We start from the raw sequence: 24,465 nt of genomic DNA on the forward strand, positions 1-24,465 counted from the left end.
CCCACCTCAGCCTCCCAGAGTGCTAGAATTACAGGCGTGAGCCACTGCGCCCAGCTCAAAAAAGGGACTTAAAAAGAAATTTACATCAACAGATCATCTGAAACTATGCACAAAGAGACTATGCAAGAAGGACACAACCAAAGTATGTGAGTGCAAGTGAGTGAAAGGTATGGTAATTATAGTGGAGATTCACTTGGTGACCCCCAGGATACCCGAGTTGCTGTGACAGGCTTCTCCTCAGTACCTTCTTTATTAACCTGGTTTTACAACTCAATGAGAAACCTTTACTGGGCCTGATGAGGTGGCTCACGCCTGTAATCCTAGCACTCTGGGAGGCTGAGGCAGGCGGATCGTATGAGCTCAGGAGTTCAAGACCAGCCTGAGCAAGAGCGAGATCCCGTCTCTACTAAAAAAAATAGAAAGAAATTAATTGGCCAACTAAAAATATAAAAATTAATTAATTAGGCCGGGCGCTGTGGCTCACGCCTGTAATCCTAGCTCTTGGGAGGCCGAGGCGGGCGGATTGCTCAAGGTCAGGAGTTCAAAACCAGCCTGAGCAAGAGCGAGACCCCGTCTCTACTATAAATAGAAAGAAATTAATTGGCCAACTGATATATATATAAAAAAAAAATTAGCCGGGCATGGTGGCGCATGCCTGTAGTCCCAGCTACCCGGGAGGCTGAGGCAGAAGGATCACTCGAGCCCAGGAGTTTGAGGTTGCTGTGAGCTAGGCTGACGCCACGGCACTCACTCTAGCCTGGGCAACAAAGCGAGACTCTGTCTCAAAAAAAAAAAAAAAAAAAAACAAACAAACAAAAAAATTAATTAATTAAATAAAAAAGAAACCTTTGGTGAAGACATTTACTGAGGCAGTAACAGCTCTTTGTACTTGCCATGATTATAAAGAGAATCCTAGATAACCAAAAGGATCAGAAGTTTACTTATAAGACAGAGCAAATAAACACACTGTGTTTAACAGGTGCCTTCACCTTTTGACTTCAGCAACTTACTTTAGGTCACATATTACTGCATATACTCTTCCCAATTTGTCCTGGCTATAACCCTGGAAGTTGAATTTATTGTTCCTGTCCAAGTACTCAGGTAAAACTTCTAGAAGAGTTTCAGTAATGACAGAGATAACATTCTGCTCTTCAATAAGAAGTCGAGCCTGCAGAATATTTCAAGAATATTGTCTTTAGCATTAATTGATCATAGTACAAACTTAATTTACCCATTCATTTGATTGGTAAGTCATTTTTAATAAATGTTGTTAAACATAGTCCTTGGTCTCATAGAACAGCAACTATTACTAAAAAGTTATTTTCTAAAAGCAAAAATTCTCTACTTCTCAGTAACTGGAAAACATGAATCCAGACACACCAAGCCCATTATACAGGTAATCTAGACAGATGTTTATTATCAGTAATTACACAATGAGCAAAGTAGAACAAAGATGTACTTCATGGCTTTTATCACATTACTATCTATGCTGGAATCTCCCCTTCACCCCAATCCAAATTCTCTTCCCATCCTTTTCTCTGGCCTTTTGAAAGGGGAGAGTAGAAAGAGTTAACCAAATTGTCTAAATGAAGCAGGAAAACAAATAGTACAAAAAGGAAACAGAATCTTCCACTTGCCTCCCAGGCTTATATGGCATCATCTCACACAAATGTTTGACAGGCACACCCCATGCTTCTTAGTTTTATCTATATCTATTCCCCTCCCCAAAACAATAACTAAAGAAGAAAATATTCTTTTGTGGGAAAAAAAAAAAAAAAAGAGTTTTGGTATTGAAAAGGTAGTGCTCCTAAGTTACTCCAGAAAGTGAGAAACTAGCTCTGGCTATCATCTGCTGGGATCAGGACATTTGGGCAAAGGCAGTGCCTAGTTACCCAGTCCTTGGGTACCACTAAAGTATTATTCACATGCAGATACTACTAAAGTGTTATTCAATTTTCCAAATAAAAAAAGCCCAACTTAGTGATTCTAAGTGATTGTTTTCATTTAATTCAACATTAAGTGAAATTATTACAAAGCAAAATAAGTTTTACTTAGAAAGACTGACAGAAATAATACATACCAGAGTAGGAACAGTAAACATCTGAACTGAGAGTGCAGTTACAGAGATACTTCTGTCATGATCATCACTGATATATTCTTTCTGCAGCTGTTTATAATACTGAAAAATATAAGTAGAGATTCGATTACAAATACTACTAAAAACTTTTAAAATCCTAATTTTAATAACTGCTGCAAGTTTGTTTCTATGACAAATAATATAATTCCTATTTATTGAGGCAAGATCACAATCAACAAAAATTATCTTAGAAAGAGAATAATAAATAAAAGACCAAATATGAACTCAACTATCCAATTTAGCAGTTAGAAGAACTGTTAAAATATTCTCTCTCTCTCTCTCTCTCTGTCTCACGCGCGCGCACTCACTCACTCACTGACTAAGTTAAAAATCACAGAGAACTGCAATGGTGCAGGTTTATCCTTTTTCCAAACAGAATCTAGGGAAAACTTTAGCAGCTCTACTCCAATGGTATAGGTCAAGGGATATATTCACAAAGTATTTAATAATTAATATAACCCAGAATACCAAGCAATCATATTGAATGCAGCCTTAAATAGAATGCATGCTGGCTGCAAATAACTTCTTATCCATACTGATACATAAAAGTTGAAAATCAACTCGGATAAATTCGGAGAACAAAAATAATAACATAGTCAGTCATGTATCAAGCATCTATCAAGCACAGAGTTGGATACTTGACCCACATATTTAATTTTATCCTCCAGAATGCCTACAAACATTAAGAGGTAACAATGGCATACAAAAAAATATCTAGGTAAGGAGATTAGCTTTTGTATAAGAAAACAAAATTTTATTTCAGATCACACATATGGTCCAATATTCTATCTTTAAAGAGTTTTAGAAGAATAGAGTTCACATTTGAGTTCCCATCACCTATGAAGGATAAGACGTACACCAAAAGTCTTAATCCCTTTTAACAATCTACATATAAAATCCAGGGAATGCAGGTATTTTATCCCAGTGTCATTTGCCTACAACAATTACTATTTCTCTCTATGCTTCCAATTCCATCCTGGGTCTTATGTATATCTTAAGTCTGACAGATGATGCACAGCTCAAAATCAGAGGAAATCAACAAGTATTTATTGGATACCTCTGTATAACGCAAAGTATAAGATTCAAAGAAGTCCCTGTTTTGTGTAACCCTGCAATCTAACTTGGTAGACAAATAGACACAGCAAGAGACATACAATAGATCAATAAAAAACAATTAAAAAGCTATAAGTTTAACTCTTGTATTTTATTCTCAGTTAAGTGTAAATCTTGGCCACCTAACTCCTGTCTCTCTTTAGCATGCATATTTGTTCCTCTTTTGTGCTATTCCTTTCACTTAGTCACTTCTATGTTTCTCAGCCCTTTGGCTAAGATGAAGCGCACTATCTATTCTTATCAATTAATCACTTTTACTCCTGTTATAATTTTACTAGCAGGCAAATAAATGATTAGGAAGAATCAATGCATGTATGAATGTGCTCTATCTAGGCAAATAGGTCATTTTCCACATATTTCCTTTCCAAGACTGCTGTTTCTATACTATCAAATGCCATTTGTGAAAATATTTATGTAGCATAAAATAATGAACTTTGCAAAGAAATAAATCATAAAACACAATTATTTTGATTCATAATTATCCCTCTATTTATACTATTTCATTTATAAAAACTGCCTACTATTTTTATTTATTGATATCTATTTATAAAGAGCAATTACCTTTACAAATTCCATAGCAAAGAGTTTTTTGTATTCCATCTCCATAAAAAAACTACTGAAGATCAATTCATGAAGGATCTTACGGGCACCTATAGATCATTTTGGGGGCAGGAGGTGGTGGTGAGGGGAAATCACCAAGGTACAAAACAAAGAACATTCCAGCTATTAGAAGTTGCAGCATATTATAAAAATATTTCACATGCTAATAGACCTCAAGGACTCAAATATGAAAAGCATTTATTGCATTAATAATTAATAGCTAGAATTGAAAATACCTATATACTGCCTTTTCTTTTTCTGTACCCCTACCACCACTTCATTTTATCCTCTCCCAACATTTTCATTCTTTTTCACTCTGTTTCACTTAAAACTACTCTTACTACGTACTCTTCCATCTCCATACCTTTAGCCTTTCTCTGAACTTTTGCTTTTTATTCTTTAGATTTTGAAAATGAAAACTAACATAGCTTATTGTATTATATTATACTACATGAATATATATACATATATACTGTTTTTTTCATATATACTCTTTTTGACTGGCCTGAATAAATGGAAAGACACTATAATTAAAAAGCAACTGGCCAGGCACAATGGCTCATGCCTGTAATCCCAGCACTCTGGAAGGCCCAGGTAGGAGGATCAATTGAGGTCAGGAGTTCAAGACCAGCCTAAACAAGAGCAAGACTCTGTCTCTACCAAAAAATAAAAATCTAGCCAGGCATGATGGTATGTGCTATAGTCCCAGCTACTTGGGAGGCTGAGGCAGAAAGATCACTTGACCCCCAAGAGCTATGATGATGCCACTGCACTCTAGCTGGGGCAACAGAGCAATACTCTGTCTCAAAAAAAAAAAGCAGCATCCCTGGGTTTTAACACCATATAAATAGGTTAAACTTTACCTTCACATATATTATCTTAACAATCAAGATCACAGATTTAATAACTAATTTAATACACAAAAGAGATTACAGCTCCCTTTTAAGGTCATAACCTTCCCTCACTTCCTGGCAAGCAGCATAAGCAAAGGTCTACTTACCTTTATAAAGCTTTGCATCCCAAAGCATTAACCTACTTATGAGACAGGGATTCTCAGAGCCAGGTTCTTCCCTAAGGCATGCTTGGCAAAAGATCTGCCTAAAGTCACCTACAAACAAAATAAGTCATATAATTTTTATTCTTATAATATTGCTCCTAAACATACATTACCTATGTGAAAAGACTAACATTAATCCTCCACACTTGACGCCAAGAATAATTGCGTCAACATCAAAGATTCAGCTGTTAGTCTCTATAAACTCTAATCCATAGATGGGTATAAATACTAGCAGTTATTACATAGCGTTATTTTGCAGGTTTATGAAAAGATGATTATGAAACCCATAGTAAGCATCAGTTATATCTTGTGCACAATAAATCAACAAGAAAACAGATAAGGTATCCAAAAGATTCCATTGAATACTCTTGAGTTATGCAGAAAAAAACACAAAATTGAAAGCTTAATTAATGTATTTGAGATATATGTTAAGTAAGTACTTTTCAAAGGATTTTGTTTGTCATGAATATTAGTGGCTAGGAAAAATAAAGAGATGAAAATGTCATTAAAAATAAAGCCAATAGGCTGGGCGCAGTGGCTCACGCCTGTAATCCTAGCACTCTGGGAGGCCGAGGCGGGCGGATTGCTCGAGGTCAGGAGTTCAAAACAAGCCTGAGCAAGAGCGAGACCCCGTCTCTACTATAAATAGAAAGAAATTAATTGGCCAACTAATATATATAGAAAAAACTAGCCGGGCATGGCGGCACATGCCTGTAGTCCCAGCTACTGGGAGGCTGAGGCAGCAGGATTGCTTGAGCACAGGAGTGTGAGGTTGCTGTGAGCTAGGCTGATGCCACGGCACTCACTCTAGCCTGGGCAACAAAGTGAGACTCTGTCTCAAAAAATAAAAAAATAAATAAAGCCAATAAAAGATATTATTTGATATTGTATTTGAAATAACCTATATTATACATCTGAAATAGTATCCTACATTATGCATTTGAAATGCAATCCTGAAACTTAATCAAAATGTAGAAACCAAAAAAGAAAATTTATTTTATACTCAATGACATTTTAAATTTGTGGCTATGAAGAGCATAGTACTTTATTAGAAATAAAAAAATTGGCTATATGCTTACTTGAATAGCTCATAATTTTGTTCATCCAGGAGCCAAGACGCAAAGCAAATTTCTGATGAGCCATAACCTCAGAGTGTAACACTTCTACATGAAGTGGATGTTGAGAGACATTTTCTGAATGACTCTACAAATGAAGGGAACATTAAAAAACTAGTATTTAAATTTTGCTTTTAGCTAAGTGATCCTCAAAAAAAAAAAAAAGTCACATAACCCTACAACCCTGCCAGTTCCAATCTCTGTATCTCAGTGCCCCAATCCTCTCTTTATTTAGGATGTCAAACCACCTCAACAATATGATCACTCTAATCACTCTACTTGGGCTCTAATTCACAAAGTTACCTTTATATCTTCCTTTGCTTCCTGGCAAGCAGAATAAGCACCTGCTTTAACAGCCCGACGACCCTAATTACAGACAAAAATGAGAATTAGGTAGTGGAATGATAACCACAATCAATGATTAGTATATAGTCCAAAGACCTAATGAGTTCTCAATTATTAATCACTTGACTAAAAGTTGTAGGATTCGAGGACAATGCCTAAAAGACAGACATAAATGTTTAATACTTTTATGAAGCATCAGAACTTTCAATTATAGAATAGGAAAGAAGTTCTATTATTTAGGATGTTGGGTTTCCTGCCTGGTAAGAATGCCAGCTCTTTACTTACTGTAGTGTACTCTCTATTTATATCAGATAATAATGACTCAGGCTAAACTCCTGCTATGTGTTTTAAATACTTTGATGAAGGAATTTAGAGCTCTTCAATGTGTGTTACATAACACATTTGTGGTCCATTAATAGGTTGGAAGTGTAGCCAGGCTATTGATTCCTCAAGCCCTGAAGGCAGCCAATTAAAGTCTATGTAGGACTTCCTTTTAGCTCATTTTTTTAACCATCTCTAAAAATTTACCATTTTCTATGTGTGCCATGTTAAAAAAGTCAGGAAGTGCTGTCTTCCTCATTCAACCTTTACAATGACTCAATAAGGAAGATATCCCTACTTTACAGATTTAAAAAACCAAGATACAAAGATATTAAGTAATTTGTCCCCCAGTCAGAAAGTTAGTAAGTGGTAGATTCAGGAATCCATGACAAGTAATCCATCTCCAGAGCCTGCAATTCTAACCATCTTATAATATTCCCTCTTTAGCTCTTCGATATGTAAGTATAAGAACTACATGATTATATTTGGACTATTAATTACATCAGTAAGGTTGTGATTACAGAGAAAAAAATACACAAAAAGCCAAGCCATAAGAAATTTTAAAAAGAAAAGATAATAATAACTATATACCCAAAGCACAAGGAGCTTATACACGTGAGGTTCTGGCAATCAACCTAAAGCAGTGAATCTCAATATAAATGGGGGGAGGGGAACAATATCACACCCATTAAAATGGCTGCTATTAAAAAACCCAAAATAACAAGTATTGACAAGGATGTGGAAAAACTAGAACCCCTGTGCACTCCTGGAGGAAATATAAAATGGTGCAGCTACTATGGAAAATAGTATGGTGGTTCCTCAAAAAATTAGATATAGAGTTCCCATATGATCCAGCAATTCCACTTCTAGATGTGTACCAAAAAAACTGAAAGAAACTTGAACAGATATTTGTACACCCATGTTCATAAGGGCATTATTCATAACAGCCAAAAGGCTGAAGCAATTCAAGTGTCTATTAATAAAAGAACAGATAAATAGAATGTGTTACACACAAGGGAATATCATTCAACCTTTAAAAAGAAGAAAATCTTATCATATATGCTACAACATGGATAAATTCTGAGGACATTATGCTAAGTGAAATAAACCAGTAACAAAAAGACAAATACGGCATGATCCCATTTATATGAGATATCTGAAATAGTCAAGCTCTTCAAAAGTAGAGTTGATGGTTGTGAGGGGTTGGAGGGAAGGGGGGAAAGGGAATTGTTCAATGGATATAGAGTTTCAGTTTTACAAGATGAAGTTCTAGAAATCTGTTGCACAACAATATGCATATTAGTTAACACTACTGTACTATATATATAAAAAAGATTAAGATGATAAATTTTATGTTATATGAATTTTACCACCATTAAAAATATTTTTTTTTTTTGAAGCAGAGTCTCACTCTCTTGCCTGGGCTAGAGTGCAGTGGCATCAGTCTACCTAACAGCAACCTCCAACTCCTGGGCTCAAGCGATCCTCCTGCCTTAGCCTACCGGGCAGCTGGGACTATAAGCATGCACCACCATGCCCGGTTAATTTTTTCTACTTTTAGTTATTTGGCTAATTTCTTTCTGTTTATAATAGAGACCCGTCTCTACTTGCTCTTGCTCAGGCTAGTCTCGAACTCCTGAACTCAAGCAATCCTTCCACCAAAAACGTTTTCAAATGACTAAAAACATTGGGGGGTGGGATTACATCAACTGGTAGTTTTTTCCAAAATACATAGGCATTGCTTTCCCCTTTTCTTCCCCATACTCCCAATTCTGATTTATTCGGCTTGTGCTCACATATCTATTTTGAAAAACAAATTCATCCCAAGTGATTTCTGATAGGTTTCCTTTATCCTCACATTATAGCTAAAAACATAGAACTACAAATATATATCTTTATGGGTTTGTAAAACAGACTAATTGCAATATAATCTTATTTAGCCAAGGAGTACATTTTTCCCCTTAAAGTGGTATACAACATTATCTCATATCCTATTTTACCTTTCGAATGATCATGTGATCATTTATTAATAAGCTTTTCTCGCAATCACTATCACCTATGGAGTCTAGGGACCCCAAAACAAACCAACCTACCATTAGGTAGGTTAGCTGTAGCCCCAAGTCACATCTCCATTTTGACTATAGAGGAGAGCAATAAAGAAGAAAAGTGGGAAAGGGATAAAGGATAGGCAGAGAGAGAAGAAAAACGTTGGGAGACCTAGATCTTTCCATTCCATATGAAAACCAACAAAGCCCAGCCCCATGCTTTCCCAAGCCAACTCTTTTCCTGGAGAGTTGGTTTATCATACTGTTACATACTTTCTAAGAGTCCTAGGATCATGGTAGTTCATAGTAATACTATAGGAATAATATATCTTGATATTTATCAAGATTTTCTCTTATAACCTACAATGTTAACCTTAAACATAAGATGGCAAAATGTGGAATTGGAAAGAGCACTGCTACATCTTAAAAAAAAAAAATTTTTTTAATGGCAGCCCTAGCTAACTATTTAAAATTTTCTTGAATGTTTCTTTCATAAGAATGGCAGAGAATAATCCTTTGAAGCAGATTCAATCTGATTCATCTTTATTTTTCCTCAAAATACTTTTATAAATGTTTAATGAACTGATTTAGAGCATCACATTTTAAGAGGGTCTTTGACAAACTGATATTTATCTGTGGAGAGAAGGTAGAGAGAAGGAAATAGAGCTCTACTAGTATAAGCTTATTAACACAGCACAAACAGTTGAAGAAAATAGAAGAAAGTAGACATAAGAAATTATAGACTTCTTAAAAATTATTTGATGGGTTGCCATCTGAAAGCACAAGAAGATCTTTTTTGGGTTGTTCTACAAAAAATTAGTCTGAAAATATATGGAGACATATTTTGGCTGAACATAGGAAAAAAATATTTCTAAGAATGAGAGTTGTCCAACAAGCAGTCAGATAGAGAACTAAACTCCCTAAGTACTCAAGCACAAGTCAGAGGATCACTAGCCAGGGATATTGTGCTCTCAATTTCAATGGATTTTCACTACTTCCTTTCTTATATCTTTTTTTTTTTTTTTTTTTTTTTTTTTTTTTTGAGACAGAGTCTCGCTTTGTTGTCCAGGCTAGAGTGAGTGCCGTGGCGTCAGCCTAGCTCACAGCAACCTCAAACTCCTGGGCTCAAGCAATCCTTCTGCCTTAGCCTCCCGAGTAGCTGGTACTACAGGCATGTGCCACCATGCCCGGCTAATTCTTTCTATATATATTAGTTGGCCAATTCATTTATTTCTATTTATAGTGGAGACGGGTCTCGCTCTTGCTCAGGTTGGTTTTGAACTTCTGACCTCGAGCAATCCGCCTGCCTCGGCCTCCCAGAGTGCTAGGATTACAGGTGTGAGCCACGGCTCCTGGCCTATGTTACTATTGATTGCTACACTGTGGTTATAGATTATAGAAGGAAATATAAAGGTCAGTCAGGCTTGTGATTTTTCAACTGCTGTACTAGTTGCACAAAGTAAAGTCTACTTGGGGTTTGGAATTATCACAGTTATTAAATATGTATTTATACCCTGTCTATGTCTAGTAACATAGACACCAATACTTGGCCTAAACTGGAATCCTTCTGAGGGACTAAAAAATGTTTGCTAAATATCCCATTTCACTTTTTTTTTCCTACTCTTTCCTCTGTCTTCTTTCTCTATCTCTATTTTCCTCTTCTTTTTTTTTTTTTTTTTTTTTTTTTTTTTTTGAGACAGAGTCTCACTTTGTTGTCCAGGCTAGAGTGAGTGCCGTGGCGTCAGCCTAGCTCACAGCAACCTCAAACTCCTGGGCTGGAGTGATCCTTCTGCCTCAGCCTCCCGAGTAGCTGGGACTACAGGCATGCGCCACTATGCCCGGCTAATTTTTTTTTTTTTTATATATATATCAGTTGGCCAATTAATTTCTTTCTGTTTATAGTAGAGACGGGGTCTCGCTCTTGCTCAGGCTGGTTTCGAACTCCTGACCTTGAGCAATCCGCCCGCCTCGGCCTCCCAAGAGCTAGGATTACAGGCGTGAGCCACAGCGCCCGGCCTATTTTCCTCTTCTTTATTTTCTTTACCTTCTTGTCTCTTCCCTTTCTTCCTCTAATTGGTTCTTATTCTTTATTATTCTCTTATTCTTTCTTATTCTCTTCCTTTTCTTCTTGCTAGATCTTCACTTTTCTTGTGTTTTTCAGGAGTGCATTGTCTATCTTTCTTTTTCTCAATCTTCTTAACCATAGATAAATATAGCTTTCAATCATTCCTTCTCAAGCCCACTCATACTGTTATGCTCTCCACTTTCTTACAATAAATCTGATTTCAGGAATCTATTGACCACACAGTAGAAAAAAATTTTTAACACTTTAGAGTTGTGTTAAATTATAAGTAATCTGGAAACACAGTCAACCTGAGACCAGTAACATAGATTACTACCACTACTTGACTATGTCTAACCTACAAGGGCATCAAAAACTTAAGAGGAGAAAACACAGTTCATGTTTATATGCTGATCATATCTGTAAATAACTGATCTCATTACCCTTTGAGCAAAGGGAGAATTCTTTATATAGAAGAGAAATGTTGGCAAGCACACGCTATTCAATATATGGCCCTTACATTGGGAGTATCAAAATCACCTGGGAACTTGTTAGAAATGGAAAAACTGCATACCCTACATCAAACCTACTAAGTCAGAATCTACATTTTTAATAAGATCTCCATAGAATTCACATGAAAATTAAAGTTTGAAGAGTAACATTCTAACCAGAATTCTCGTGTACTTGGAATAGTGCCAAGATATTGATCCTCAGTTTGCCAGGTACTGGACACAGGTTTATGAAATAGAGATGATAATAATAATATCTATCTCAAGGGGTTGATTTATGGCTATAAGGATTAAATGAGATATTACACGCAAAGTACACCACGCCTGACACATGTAATTGCTTTGTAAATGTTGGCTAATATTATTAACTATTCATATACTCTTTTTTTCTTTATTCATATACTTCTTTTTTTCACTTCATTTGCTCTTTCATTAATAATTTGCAATCACATAAGACATACATAAGAAACACACAGAAAGGAAGTTAACCACCTATTCTAATCCTATACTAAAAAACTGTTTAACTATGATAAACACACACGAGAAATCTAAGCTCTAATGAATTTACCTAAGATAGAAAAAATAAAGGGAGAGAATGATGTGCCTAACACAATACTAGGACACCTGGCAAGGGCGCAGTCAACACCTGACTGCCCGGAAGCTGATGTGAGACAGCAGCATAATTCATATGGAGACCACAAACCTCTTTGTCTATGGCAGTAGTATGCAACTGGGCCTCTGCAAGCTCACAGTCTAGAGCTCTTTGTAGGCTGTATATGACATGGTCATATGAATGGTGTTCATCATTGAAAAGGACACAATAGTATCTTTCATTTTTCTCCCTGTTTAAAAAAAAGATATATATTCAGACACTGTGACCAATAAACAAAGGAAAAAGTAAAAAATAGACAAAAATAATATACAACATCTCAACTGAAGCAGCACCATGGAGTTTCCTATTAACATTTAGTTTTTATTGAATTTATTTTTGTTTTTACCTTCTATTTAAGTGATGTTGGTATTACAGTACATTTAAGTTTTTTTTTTTAAAAGAGGTACACCGGGCCGGGCGCTGTGGCTCACGCCTGTAATCCTAGCTCTTGGGAGGCCGAGGCGGGCGGATTGCTCAAGGTCAGGAGTTCAAAACCAGCCTGAGCAAGAGTGAGACCCCGTCTCTACTATAAATAGAAAGAAATTATTTGGCCAACTGATATATATATAAAAAATTAGCCGGGCATGGTGGCACATGCCTGTAGTCCCAGCTACTCGGGAGGCTGAGGCAGGAGGATCGCTTGAGCCCAGGAGTTTGAGGTTGCTGTGAGCTAGGCTGACGCCACGGCACTCACTCTAGCCTGGACAACAAAGCGAAACTCTGTCTCAAAAAAAAAAAAAAAAAAGAGGTACACCGTATAGACTTAAAGTGCCAGCACTACCATTTTGGCAGTAGACCTCAGATAGGTCACCTAATCTTTTTTTTTTTTTTTTTTAAGACAGAGTCTCACTCTTGTTTCCCGGGCTAGAGTGCCATGGCATCAGCCTAGCTCACAGCAAACTCAGACTCCTGGGCTCAAGCAATCCTACTGCCTCAGCCTCCCAAGTAGCTGGGACTACAGGCATGTGCCACCATGCCCGGCTAATTGTTTCTATATATTTTTAGTTGGCCAATTAATTTCTCTCTATTTTTAGTAGAGACAGGGTCTCGCTCTTGCTCAGGCTGGTCTCAAACTCCTGACCTTAAGCAATCCTCCCGCCTCAGCCTCCCAGAGTTCTAGGATTACAGGCGTGAGCAACCCTGCCTAGCCAGGTCACCTAATCTTTTAATCTTACTGAGATGGCAGTGTCTCTTCCATCCCTAAGAAGACCATAATATCTACATTCAAGAGTGGCATGAGAGACCAGGCGTGGTGGCTCATGCCTGTAATCCTAGCACTCTGGGTGGCCGAGGCAGGTGGACTGCTTGAGATCAGGAGTTCGAAACCAGCCTGAGCAAGAGCGAGAACCTATCTCTACTATAAATAGAAAGAAATTAATTGGCCAACTAATATATATAGAAAAAAATTAGCTGGGCATGGTGGGTGCATGCTTGTAGTCCCAGCCACTCAGGAGGCTAAGGCAGTAGGATTGCTTGAGCCCAGGAGTTTGAGGTTGCTGTGAGCTAGGCTGACACCACAGCATTTACTCTAGCCTGGGCAACAAAGCGAGACTCTGTCTCAAAAAAAAAAAAAAAAAGTGGCATGAGGATCTCATAAAATATATAAAAACAGCTGCCATGGCTACATATATGTTATGAGTTTTAAACAGTTTATAGTATGTTTTTACAATATATTCAATTGACCCTCATAACTCTAAGAGGAGATTTTCTCAGCCTTCTTACAGTTTAGGAAACAGAGGTTCACATGGTTTTAAAAGACTTATTCATGGTCACACTGCCAAAAAGCAGTGAGAGGGCCTAGAATTTAGATCTGTGAATCTGAAGACCAGTGCTACCCATGTACACAATGACACTCAAGCAAATCTCCTTTGTTGGTAAGCAGATGGCTCATGTTATGTTCACCAACATAAAGTTTCCTAAAAGGTTTAACTGAATTATCATCTTGAGTTAAAATAAGGCATTTATGGTCTCTATAAATTAGAATTCTTACTTCTCTGTCCTTCTAAATGCAAAACAAAAAACCCAGTAAACTCAAAAGAACAATTGTATTTATATTTGTGCTGCAATTTTGTGAAAATTCTAATATTACATAGGCAGAAAAATTCCCACAGGACTCAGACTGTATCTTCATGTCAGTCCAAAATTCCTTTTTACATTTGTTAAGAGCAAATATTACTGTCACCAAAAGACTTATGGCTATTACAAATTGCTGAGTTTTAGGTAAAAAAATGTTAAATTCCTAAAATTTCAATAATCCTAGATATCAAAGCATATGAGAAAGGACTATTTCCTCATTCCCCATCAAACTTTTCTTTTTTTTTTTTTTTCCCATCAAACTTTTCTTGATCAGGAAAAGAGCTAAAAACCAGGGAAAAGGGAGATACACCATTCCAAAGTCCCTACCTTTGTTCACAAACCTCTTGGGGAAACTGGAGACCAGTCTAGGCCAGGATCAAACTGAGCAAATTACTTACCTACTGAGATGAGAGGCTGCTAGGTCCTGATAAATCATTTAGAACAAGACTCCAAAAATATTGATTTTTCCTAAGAATCCAAAGCTCCCATAGGCTTTTCTTTTTGTATAGTGCCTAGTAAAACATCTCATATGAGGCCTGTCTGCAAAGTGCCCAGCCATGTAATATGAAAAATATATTAACAATGGCTGGATCCTTTTTGGACAGTCCTTATACAAATGGACAATTTGAAAATATTCCCAAGAGATAATTATCTGTAAATTTTTCATATCGATAATATTAATAAATCAAGAAGCAAATAACAACAAAAACAGTTATCCCATACTTATTTTGCAATATAAATAACCATCACTAAAACTTATCCCTTTTGACAATTTATCCCACCTTATCTGGAGTTCAGGAGGCAGTTCTTTTTCCTCTTCCCATATGGTCATTTCTACAATGTATTTTATCACTGAAGGGAATATTTTTCTGGCTTGGGCAATTACCTCTTCATTCAACGGACAACGTGAATTCTATAAAAAAGCAAAGAAAAACATACTAACCAAGGTTGTACACAAATAAATGGATGAGGAAGGTAACATTATTAATTTAAAATAATCACTATAATGAGTTCATTATCAAGTCCCCCAGGAATGAATTCAAGTTGAGCTCAAGAGGGTTGGTATTCACATCAGTTTAGCTTAACCCTTTGTGGCCAAGTTAGTGTTACAGATGACAGAAAGGAAAGGGGGCAAATCATGGAGCCCCCGATTAGTGAAACTCTCCCTTATGAATCTTCTTCTCTGCCTTCCTCGGTAGCCTAATTATGATAATATCATATAACAATTAGTTATTCCTTATAGCTTACAAAATTTTTTCTCATAATTTGTCTCAACAGATCCTCATGACTACTCCTCTGTAAAAAGGTAGAACAGGTATTAATGACATTTAAAAGATAAGGAACCCAGCCAGTCACTAAAGGACAAATACTGTATGATTCTGCTACCATATGTAGCATCTAAAGTAGTCACAATCATAGAAATGGAAGCTTAAAAGGTGGTTGCCAAAGGCTGGGGACAGGTGGGAATCAGTGTGTGGTAGATACAGAATTTCAGAGTTAGGAGACAAAAAAAGTTCTTAAGATCCATTATGTAACAATGTGAATATACTTAAGCACTACTGAACTGTATTCTTTTTTCTTTAGAGACAGAGTCTTGCTCTGCCACTCAGGCTGGAATGCAGTGACATAATCACAGCTCACTGCAGTCTTTTTTTTTTTTTTTTTGAGACAGAGTCTCACTTTGTTGCCCAGGCTAGAGTGAGTGCTGTGGCGTCAGCCTGGCTCACAGCAACCTCAATCTCCGGGGCTCAGCGATCCTATTGCCTCAGCCTCCCAAGTAGCTGGGACTACAGGCATGCGCCACCATGCCCGGCTAATTTTTTGTATATATATTTTTAGTTGGTCAATTAATTTATTTCTATTTTTGGTAGAGATGGGGTCTCGCTCAGGCTGGTTTCGAATTCCTGACCTTGAGCAATCCGCCCGCCTCGGCCTCCCAAAGTGCTAGGATTACAGGCGTAAGCCACCACGCCCGGCAACTGCAGTCTTGAATTCCTGGGCTCAAGCAATCCTCCTGCCTCAGCCTCCCTAGTAGCTAGGACAACAGGTGCATACCACCTGTTCCTGACTGTAGTAGGAAAGCATCCAGTGTTTCAACACTAAGGATATTAACTGTGAGTTTTTCAGATGCCCTTTATCAGGATGAAAAGATCTCTTCCATTTTTAGTTTGCTGAATATTTTTATCATGAAAGAGGGCTGGATTCTACCAAATGCTTTTGCTGCATCTACTGAGATGATCACGTGGTTTTGTTTTTTATTCTATTTAAATACAACACAATACACAATTGTATATTACACTAATTGCTTTTCAGATGTTAAAACTATGTTGTTCATTTTATATAATATGAAGAGTCTTTTTTTTTGGAGCTAAAGTCTCTCTCTGTTCCCCTGAGTAGAGTGCTGTGACATCAGCCTACCTCATAGTAAACTCAAATTCCTGGGCTCAAGCAATCCTCCTGCCTCGGCCTCCTAGAGTATGAGGATTACATGCATGCACCACTGCAAGCAACCTGAAGAGGCTTACTATGCCGTATCATTCCAATATTAGTGATGATGTTAACATTAATGACTGGTTTCAGTTGATGACAGTAGGACAGCTCCATTGTAAAGTTTCATTTTTTCCCCTATGACTAGCAAGTAATATATTACTGGTGAATATTTAGAAGCATGTGAATATTATTTCTCATCAGCCTAAGTCTTAATGGTTTTAGTATCCATTAATGATCCTTGTCCGAACCAAATATTTCCTTAGAGTTTACAAAATACTGACTTTACTAATTCTTTTTTTTTTGAGACAGAGTCTCGCTTTGTTGCCCAGGCTAGAGTGAGTGCCATGGCATCAGCCTAGCTCACAGCAACCTCAAACTCCTGGGCTCAAACGATCCTCCTGCCCCGGCCTCCCGAGTAGCTGGGACTACAGGCATGCTCGGCTGATATTTTTCTATATATATTAGTTGGCCAATTAATTTCTGTCTATTTATAGTAGAGACGGGGTCTCGCTCTTGCTCAGGCTGGTTTCAAACTCCTGACCTTGAGCAATCCGCCCACCTTGACTTTACTAATTCTATCATGCCTTCTCATTAGCTAGCATTCCTCTAGAAGAGCTTTTCCTAAAGAACTAGAGATACCTGGTTACTATGTAATATAATTCTTACCAAAAAGGCAGAATAAAGGTTTATTTCATTCCCTTTAATTATCAATTTTTAGAGTAATGAATATAATAGCTACTGTCATAGTAACAAAAAACTTTATTTTATTTAGCCCCCATCTAAGTTTCATTAGGAACTCATGGATTTTTATATAGTCAGTGTGACTCAATTATAGTGGTTATTTCTTTGATGTTTTAATTATCCAACTAAAGTTAATGGGAGCCTTTTGAAGCTGTGTCCTAGGTTCTTTTGACACAAACCCATCTACACAAACAGACCTTATAAATTCCCTGACCCAGACCTGGAATTGGGTATTTTAACAACAAGCCTGGTTTCTTTTAGTGAGCAATGGTACTTAAGACATCAACATCTGGGGCCTAGAGGTGTTCACAGCTATAGGGGTATCTGCAACAGTTTAAAGAGCACAAAAACTATTTATTCCTTGAAGTTTTGGAAGGATTCATATGTGAAACTATTTGAGCATGGCATTTTTAGGGAAGTATTTTCTTGCAACAATTTTCTGAATTTTTCCAATGTTATTGACCAAGTTTTCTCTCTGCATTTGAATAAATTATAGCACTTTGTACTATCTAATGATCCGTTTTCAAAGGTATTTGCACAAAATCAAAGAGTACTTTATAATCCTTTTAGTTTCATCTGTTTCTGTGGTTCTATGGTTATTTCTATATTCCCATTTCTAATTGCATATATCTAGGCTTGGTCATTTTTTTTTTTGATTAGGATATATCTATTTAATCTGACGTGTTTTTCTTTAAGAAAAGCAGTTATTAAATTTGTGTCAAATTTTGCTATTTTCTAATTCATTACATTCTGCTCCTTTTTTTTAACAAAGACAACTATAGAATGCTCTTATCTATTAATAATTACTTCATTTTGCTCTTTTAGGCTTATATATTGTTTATTCTTACTTGTCAAGTTGATTAACAAAACGTATTCTGAATTCACTTTTTCATTGTGAATTCATTCTCTCTAAATTATCAAATCCTTAACGTCTCTGGAATTGGAGAAATCCTCCTTACATTTAAATTTGAGAACAAAAATATCAGGATTCTAAATGGAATTCTATTTAATCCATATATATAATGCTTATTATCTAACTTCAACAAACATAAAATAGTTAGCAACTTTTAACAAACAATATTCTTACCTCTTTTATAGTACCTGCTCTTCCAGGTTCATGATTCACACAAAAAGGGCCAGTTTTCCATGCCTCTGTGTCTCCACAGTCACAAAACCCTCCTCCAGTAGAAGTATGCATCTGATAAATAAAAATTAGCTTATCTTGATTTCAAAATATATTACAAAACAAGGAAGAATGATAAAGATGACTAAAATAATAAGTGCTCGCCAATACTTCAACCTTAATTATTGTTCATGTTATAAAAACTGGATGTAACAAAAATTATTTTGATTATTTACCTAAAAAACGAACCAACAAACTAATAAACTAAAAGCCCCACAATCCTGAATATTTCATCAAACAAAAATGAACCTTCAACACTGATAAACTTTTGGAGCATGACTCTAATTTTAAAATAGTTGTTTAAATTTGAACTAGTGAAGATCAGATAACAAAGTGTGCAAAAATAATCTATACAACACCTAGAATGCTTGAGTAATAAGATTTTTGATTAAACAAATTTTAAAAAAATATAATTATACTTACATAGTACTTAAGAAATGTATAAAGTATTTTTATTTACACTGATGTCCCACAGCAATTAAAACTTAAACTTTTTTCTTTCAGTGTTCTTGAAACAAAGTTATCTAAAACATACTAACTCAGGTTGAGGATGGTGGCAACAACTTGATTTTGAATATTCCTCAGAACTGTAAAACAATGCTCCAAACTGAATTAATTACATAGCCTCAAACAAGCATTTAGAGAAATGAAAACCTTTAATCAGACTAAATACCTTTAATCAGAAATGTAATAACTAATAACAGAAATGGACAAGAAAATAAGAATAAATGAGACTTGAACTCAGGAAAAAAAATATGAAATGAAGGGAAAATCATACCAGAAATGAATTCTAAATTACAAGGTGTTCAAGATTTAGACTCAAATGAAAAGTTAATAAATAACACTGACGCAAAGTGGGAAAACAAGAGAATGAAAATGAGAGGAAGTAAAGAAATAGGATCAGAGAAAAAGTGGTTGAAATGGAAGACAGGCATCATAAGAGTGTATATAACTGGAGTGAATGAAGAAGAAAATCAAAACAATGGAACACAGCTAATACTTGAAACTATAAACTAAGAAAACTTCCTGAAAATAAAAGATGACCTAAATCTACACACTGAAAGGGCCCATAACTCCACAAGTGACTGAGAAAAAAATTCACCACGTGTGATCAATTCTAAACTATATCCTACTACAACTATTGGACATTAAAGATAAAAGTCCTGAGGGCCTTCAGGCAAAAGATGAGATCTCCTGATAGCAAGAAAGTTAGGCTGGCATTAGACTTCTCAATAACAACATATAAAACAAGACAATTGCAGAGCAGGATTTTTAAGATAAGAAACTACAAACTAAGAATATTATTTCCAGCCAAGATATAAAGCTACAATTTTGAACATCTCATAACTTAGACAACACTGTGCACATGTGCCCTTCCTGAGGTGTCTACTTGAGCAGCCATCAGCAAACTTTCTGTACAAAAGACCAGACAATAAATATTTTAGGTTTTGTAGGCCACTAGCCTCAGTCAAATTACTCAACTGTACTGCTGTAATACAGAAGTAGCCATAGACAATACATAAACAAATGAGTGTGGCTATGTTTCAATAAAACTTTATTTTATGGGTGCTGAACTTTTAAATTCATATAATTTTCATGTATCATGACATATTCTTCTTATTTTTTTTTTTTTTTTGAGACAGAGTCTCGCTTGTTGCCCAGGCTAGAGTGAGTGCCGTGGCGTCAGCCTCGCTCACGGCAACCTCAAACTCCTGGGCTCAAGCAATCCTGCTGCCTCAGCCTCCCGAGTAGCTGGGACTACAGGCATGCGCCACCATGCCCGGCTAATTTTATATATATGTATTAGTTGGCCAATTAATTTCTTTCTATTTATAGTAGAGACGGGGTCTCGCTCTTGCTCAGGCTGGTTTCGAACTCCTGACCTCGAGCAATCCACCCGCCTCAGCCTCCCAGAGTGCTAGGATTACAGGCGTGAGCCACCGCGCCCGGCTTTCTTCTTATTTTTTTACTATCTGAAAATATAAAAACCATTCTCAGCTTTCAGGCCATACAAAATACTGAGCCAGATTTGATCCACAAGCTGTAGTCTGCTGACCCTTGTACTACCAAGAGATGACTGAGGAAACTTTGGAAAAAGAACAGATGGTGAACATTTAATATATTTAATTGCAGAGCTAAGAACAAATCAAAGGTGGAGACATGGATAGAAGAATGTAAACATTATATGACCTGACAATCAGAAAGTCTACAACTAAAAAACTAAAGAACAAAAGTGAAAGTAACATAAGATCATCAACTATTATATAGGTAAAAAAAGGAATAAAATAATACTATTAAAACTAATAGACTCAAAAAAAAAAAGACTAACAGACTAGATCATAAGAGGTTAAGGAGAAAAAAGGGATTAGGACACTATAAAATTATTAATACTGAAGTAATCAACAGAACAAAAGTAACAAAAGAAATTAAAATATACAAATCAACTTTTCTCCTTTCATATACAATATACTGAAGAATGCCAGATTTGTCCATAATTACCAAAAATGTAGCTGTATCAAAAGAAAGTATAAACATAAATAATATTGGAATAGGGAATGCCATAGAAGCAAGGTATAAAATCTAGAAGCATAAAAAAATTGGCAAAGTTATCATACAAATTTAAAATGTTAAGAAGAAAAATGATAGCATAAGCCAGTTAGACAGAAAAATAGATTTTATAAAGTCAAATCTGAACTTTGAAATAATAAACATAGTAATAAAAAAAAGTCAAATCTACTTAATTTGTATCCAACAATACCACTCCTAAATTACCCAAGAGAAATGAAAACATATGCCCACATAAGCTTTTTTTTTTTTTTTTTTGAGATGGAGTCTCACTCTGTTGCCCAGGCTACAGTGAGTGCCGTGGCGTCAGCCTAGCTCACAGCAACCTCAAACTCCTGGGCTCAGGCGATCCTTCTGCCTCGGCCTCCCAAGTAGCTGGGACTACAGGCATGTGCCACCATGCCCGGCTAATTTTTTCTATATATATTAGTTGGCCAATTAATTTCTTTCTATATAGTAGAGACAGGGTCTCACTCTTGTTCAGGCTGGTTTCGAACTCCTGACCTCGAGCAATCCGCCCGCCTCGGCCTCCCAGAGTGCTAGGATTACAGGCGTGAGCCACCGCGCCCGGCCATAAGCTTGTACTTAAATGTTTATAGAAGCTTTATTTAAAAGCTGGAAACAATCCATATGTTCATCAACTGGTGAATGAAAAAACAAATTGTGAGACATCCATACAATGGCATAACACTCAGCAATAAAAAGGTACAGACTGCTGATACATAAATGGATCTCAGAATCATCATGCTAAGGTGAAAGTAGCCAGACAGGAAGACTATATACTTCAATATGATTTCATTTATATGACATTCTGAAATGGCAAAACTATAGCTACAGAAAATAGATCAGTGGTGCCCAGAGCTTGGGGACTGGGGGGGAGTCTGACTGGCAAAGAGGCACCAGAGAACTTTTGGGGATGATAAAAATATTTCATTGCTTGATTGTGCTGGTGGTTGCACAATTGCATATGTTTATCAAAACTCATGGAACTCATTTAAAAGGGTGGATTTTATTGTATGTAAATTTATAGCTCATTAAGTCTGATTTAAAAATAAAAAATTTAAAAAGACAAGCAGATTTGTAGCACTTTGCTGATTTCCATGGTGTAAATATACCCGCCATGGCTGATTTTAAGCTACCAATATGAAGTCACTGAAAATGGTGTTGGAAAAAGGTGCTACTCTTGTGAACCAATACAAGCCAGCTTCAGCACACCACTGCTTTAAAAAATAAAATTAAATAAATATTTAAAAAAACAAGTATACTAGGAGAAAATGTTTGCAACACATATAGCAGTAAAAGAAAGGCAATAGAAAGATGAGTAGAAGATAGAAATAGGCAATACACAGAAGAAATTAACATATAATTAAACTATAAAAAGATGTTATAGTACTATTAATATTAGAAATGTAAATTAGAAAATGAGATTGGCAAAAATTAACAAGACTGATTAAATAAAATTTGGGGACAGGTGTGGAAGAACAGCATTCTCATATCCTTTTAATGGGAATGTAAGTCAGCCTTGCAATTCAAGAAAAACATTTGGCAAAAATCTACCAAAATTTTGTGGAAGCAACCTAAATGTCCATGAACAAAGACATGGATAAGCAAAATTTGGTATATACCTATAATGGAATATTGTTCAGCCTTAAAAAGGAAGGAAATTCTGATATATGCTACAACATGGATAAACCTTGAGGACATTATGCTAAGTAAAGTCAGTCAGTCACAAAAAGACAAATACTGTATGATTCTACTTTGATGAGGTACTTAATAGTGAAACTCATAGAGACAGAAAACAAATGGTGGTTGCCAGGGGCTAGGGGAAGCAGGGAATGAGGAGCTATTGTTTTAATGGGTATAGAGTTTCAGTTTTACAAGATAAAAAGATTTATAGAGATGGATGCTGGCAATAGTTGTAAAATATTGTGAATGTATTTAATACTACTGAACTGTACACTTTAAAATGGTTCAGAGAGCCGGGCGCAGTGGCTCACGCCTTTAATCCTAGCACTCTGGGAGGCCGAGGTGGGCGGATCGCTCAAGGTCAGGCGTTCGAAACCAGCCTGAGCAAGAGTGAGACCCCGTCTCTACTAAAAAAGAGAAATAAATTAATTGGCCAACTAAAAATATATAGAAAATATTAGCCGGGCATGGTGGCGCATGCCTGTAGTCCCAGCTACTCGAGAGGCTGAGGCAGAAGGATCGCTTGAGGCAGGAGTTTGAGGTTGCTGTGAGCTAGGCTGATGCCACGGCACTCTAGCTGAGACAACAGAGTGAGACTCTGTCTCTAAATAAATAAATAAATAAAATGGTTCCAAGGGTAAATTTTGTTATGAGTATCGTACCATAATAAAAAAAAATTAGAAAAAATTTAGCAAAATTTTAAATCCACATGCCCTTCAATGTGGAAAATTTTAGCTCCAATAATCTAGCTACCTCAACATTGTAGGTGTCCTATCACATTTATGTTTAACTAGAAGCTAAAGGTCCACATTATCAGAGTTGTTATGGCAGGAAGTCAAGTACTGGTCAAGAATTTGGACTAGATGGCCAACAGATTCCTTCTAATTCAGATATTTTTATGATCTATTTTCATACCTTGTAACGATGATTTTTATGAACACTATTCTGGAAGCAGTCCATACAGAGTACACACGTTGGATCAATTGCACAGTCCCTGAAAAAGATCAAAAATTAGATTAAAAAATATAGATGGTTCCCATTGATGCTTAAGGTATGACTATAATAAATGGGAATGAGTTATGTATGGTACACAAACTGAATATGAAAATGCCTCAAAATTTGAATTCCAAAAATGTTTTGAACAAAGTTAATATAGTCAGCATAATTTTAGCCACATATGATGTGTAACTTGGATGTTTGGTTTTAAAGCAACTGCTCTCATAAGAACAAAAAGCTAAAGCTTTCTGTCCAGTTTCCCTACCACTGGCCTTTTCTATTCAACTAAATTTCAACTTTTCCTATAGGTACGCAATCTCTTATCGACAGTTTTAAGTCCAAAAAGCCTTGAAACTGAAAGGTTTTGGTTTTTTTTGCACCAAATCTCATTTTGTGGCAAAAAATGAGGTGACGTGACATAAAACTATAGACTTTATATCACTTGCTGTAAATATTCATAGATGTCTTACAGAAATGCTGTGTTTGATTCAGGGTCCTGCCCTGACTCTTCTGGAGACGTATTCAGACTTCTGAAATACATCTGGCCCCAAGAGTTTCAGATAAGAGTATGTTGACTACATTACAAACAAGGCAAAAATCTATCATTTATACACTTTTGGAGAACAGGAAAAAAAAGTGACAGAACTGTTTAACTATAAGTCATATATTAAAAAACATGCTGTATTAGCAAAAACAGACTTATAAGAGTATAATAAAAGGGAGTTAAGTAGGAGTAAATGTATCATACATGGTAATAAACCAAGAAAAGTAC

At 36.2% G+C, this 24,465-nt stretch overlaps 1 protein-coding gene across 3 annotated transcripts in view; it reads right to left on the reverse strand.

The window, feature by feature from the left end:
- Positions 1-24,465, reverse strand: part of UBR1 (ubiquitin protein ligase E3 component n-recognin 1) — a 133,396-nt gene that overhangs the window by 83,943 nt on the left and 24,988 nt on the right. For all 3 annotated transcript variants that reach the window (XM_076004287.1, XM_076004286.1, XM_020285980.2), the window contains 10 exons: positions 23,613-23,691; positions 18,351-18,461; positions 14,815-14,945; positions 12,008-12,146; positions 6,326-6,388; positions 5,987-6,110; positions 4,851-4,958; positions 3,812-3,900; positions 2,081-2,179; positions 1,011-1,168 (listed from right to left, as the gene is read on the reverse strand). In XM_076004287.1, coding sequence (XP_075860402.1) covers positions 1,011-1,168; positions 2,081-2,179; positions 3,812-3,900; positions 4,851-4,958; positions 5,987-6,110; positions 6,326-6,388; positions 12,008-12,146; positions 14,815-14,945; positions 18,351-18,461; positions 23,613-23,691 — 1,101 coding nt within the window. The remainder of the gene's footprint in view (positions 1-1,010; positions 1,169-2,080; positions 2,180-3,811; positions 3,901-4,850; positions 4,959-5,986; positions 6,111-6,325; positions 6,389-12,007; positions 12,147-14,814; positions 14,946-18,350; positions 18,462-23,612; positions 23,692-24,465) is intronic.

The sequence above is a fragment of the Microcebus murinus genome, chromosome 6 (assembly GCF_040939455.1).
Source record: "Microcebus murinus isolate Inina chromosome 6, M.murinus_Inina_mat1.0, whole genome shotgun sequence".
Lineage (NCBI taxonomy): Eukaryota > Metazoa > Chordata > Mammalia > Primates > Cheirogaleidae > Microcebus > Microcebus murinus.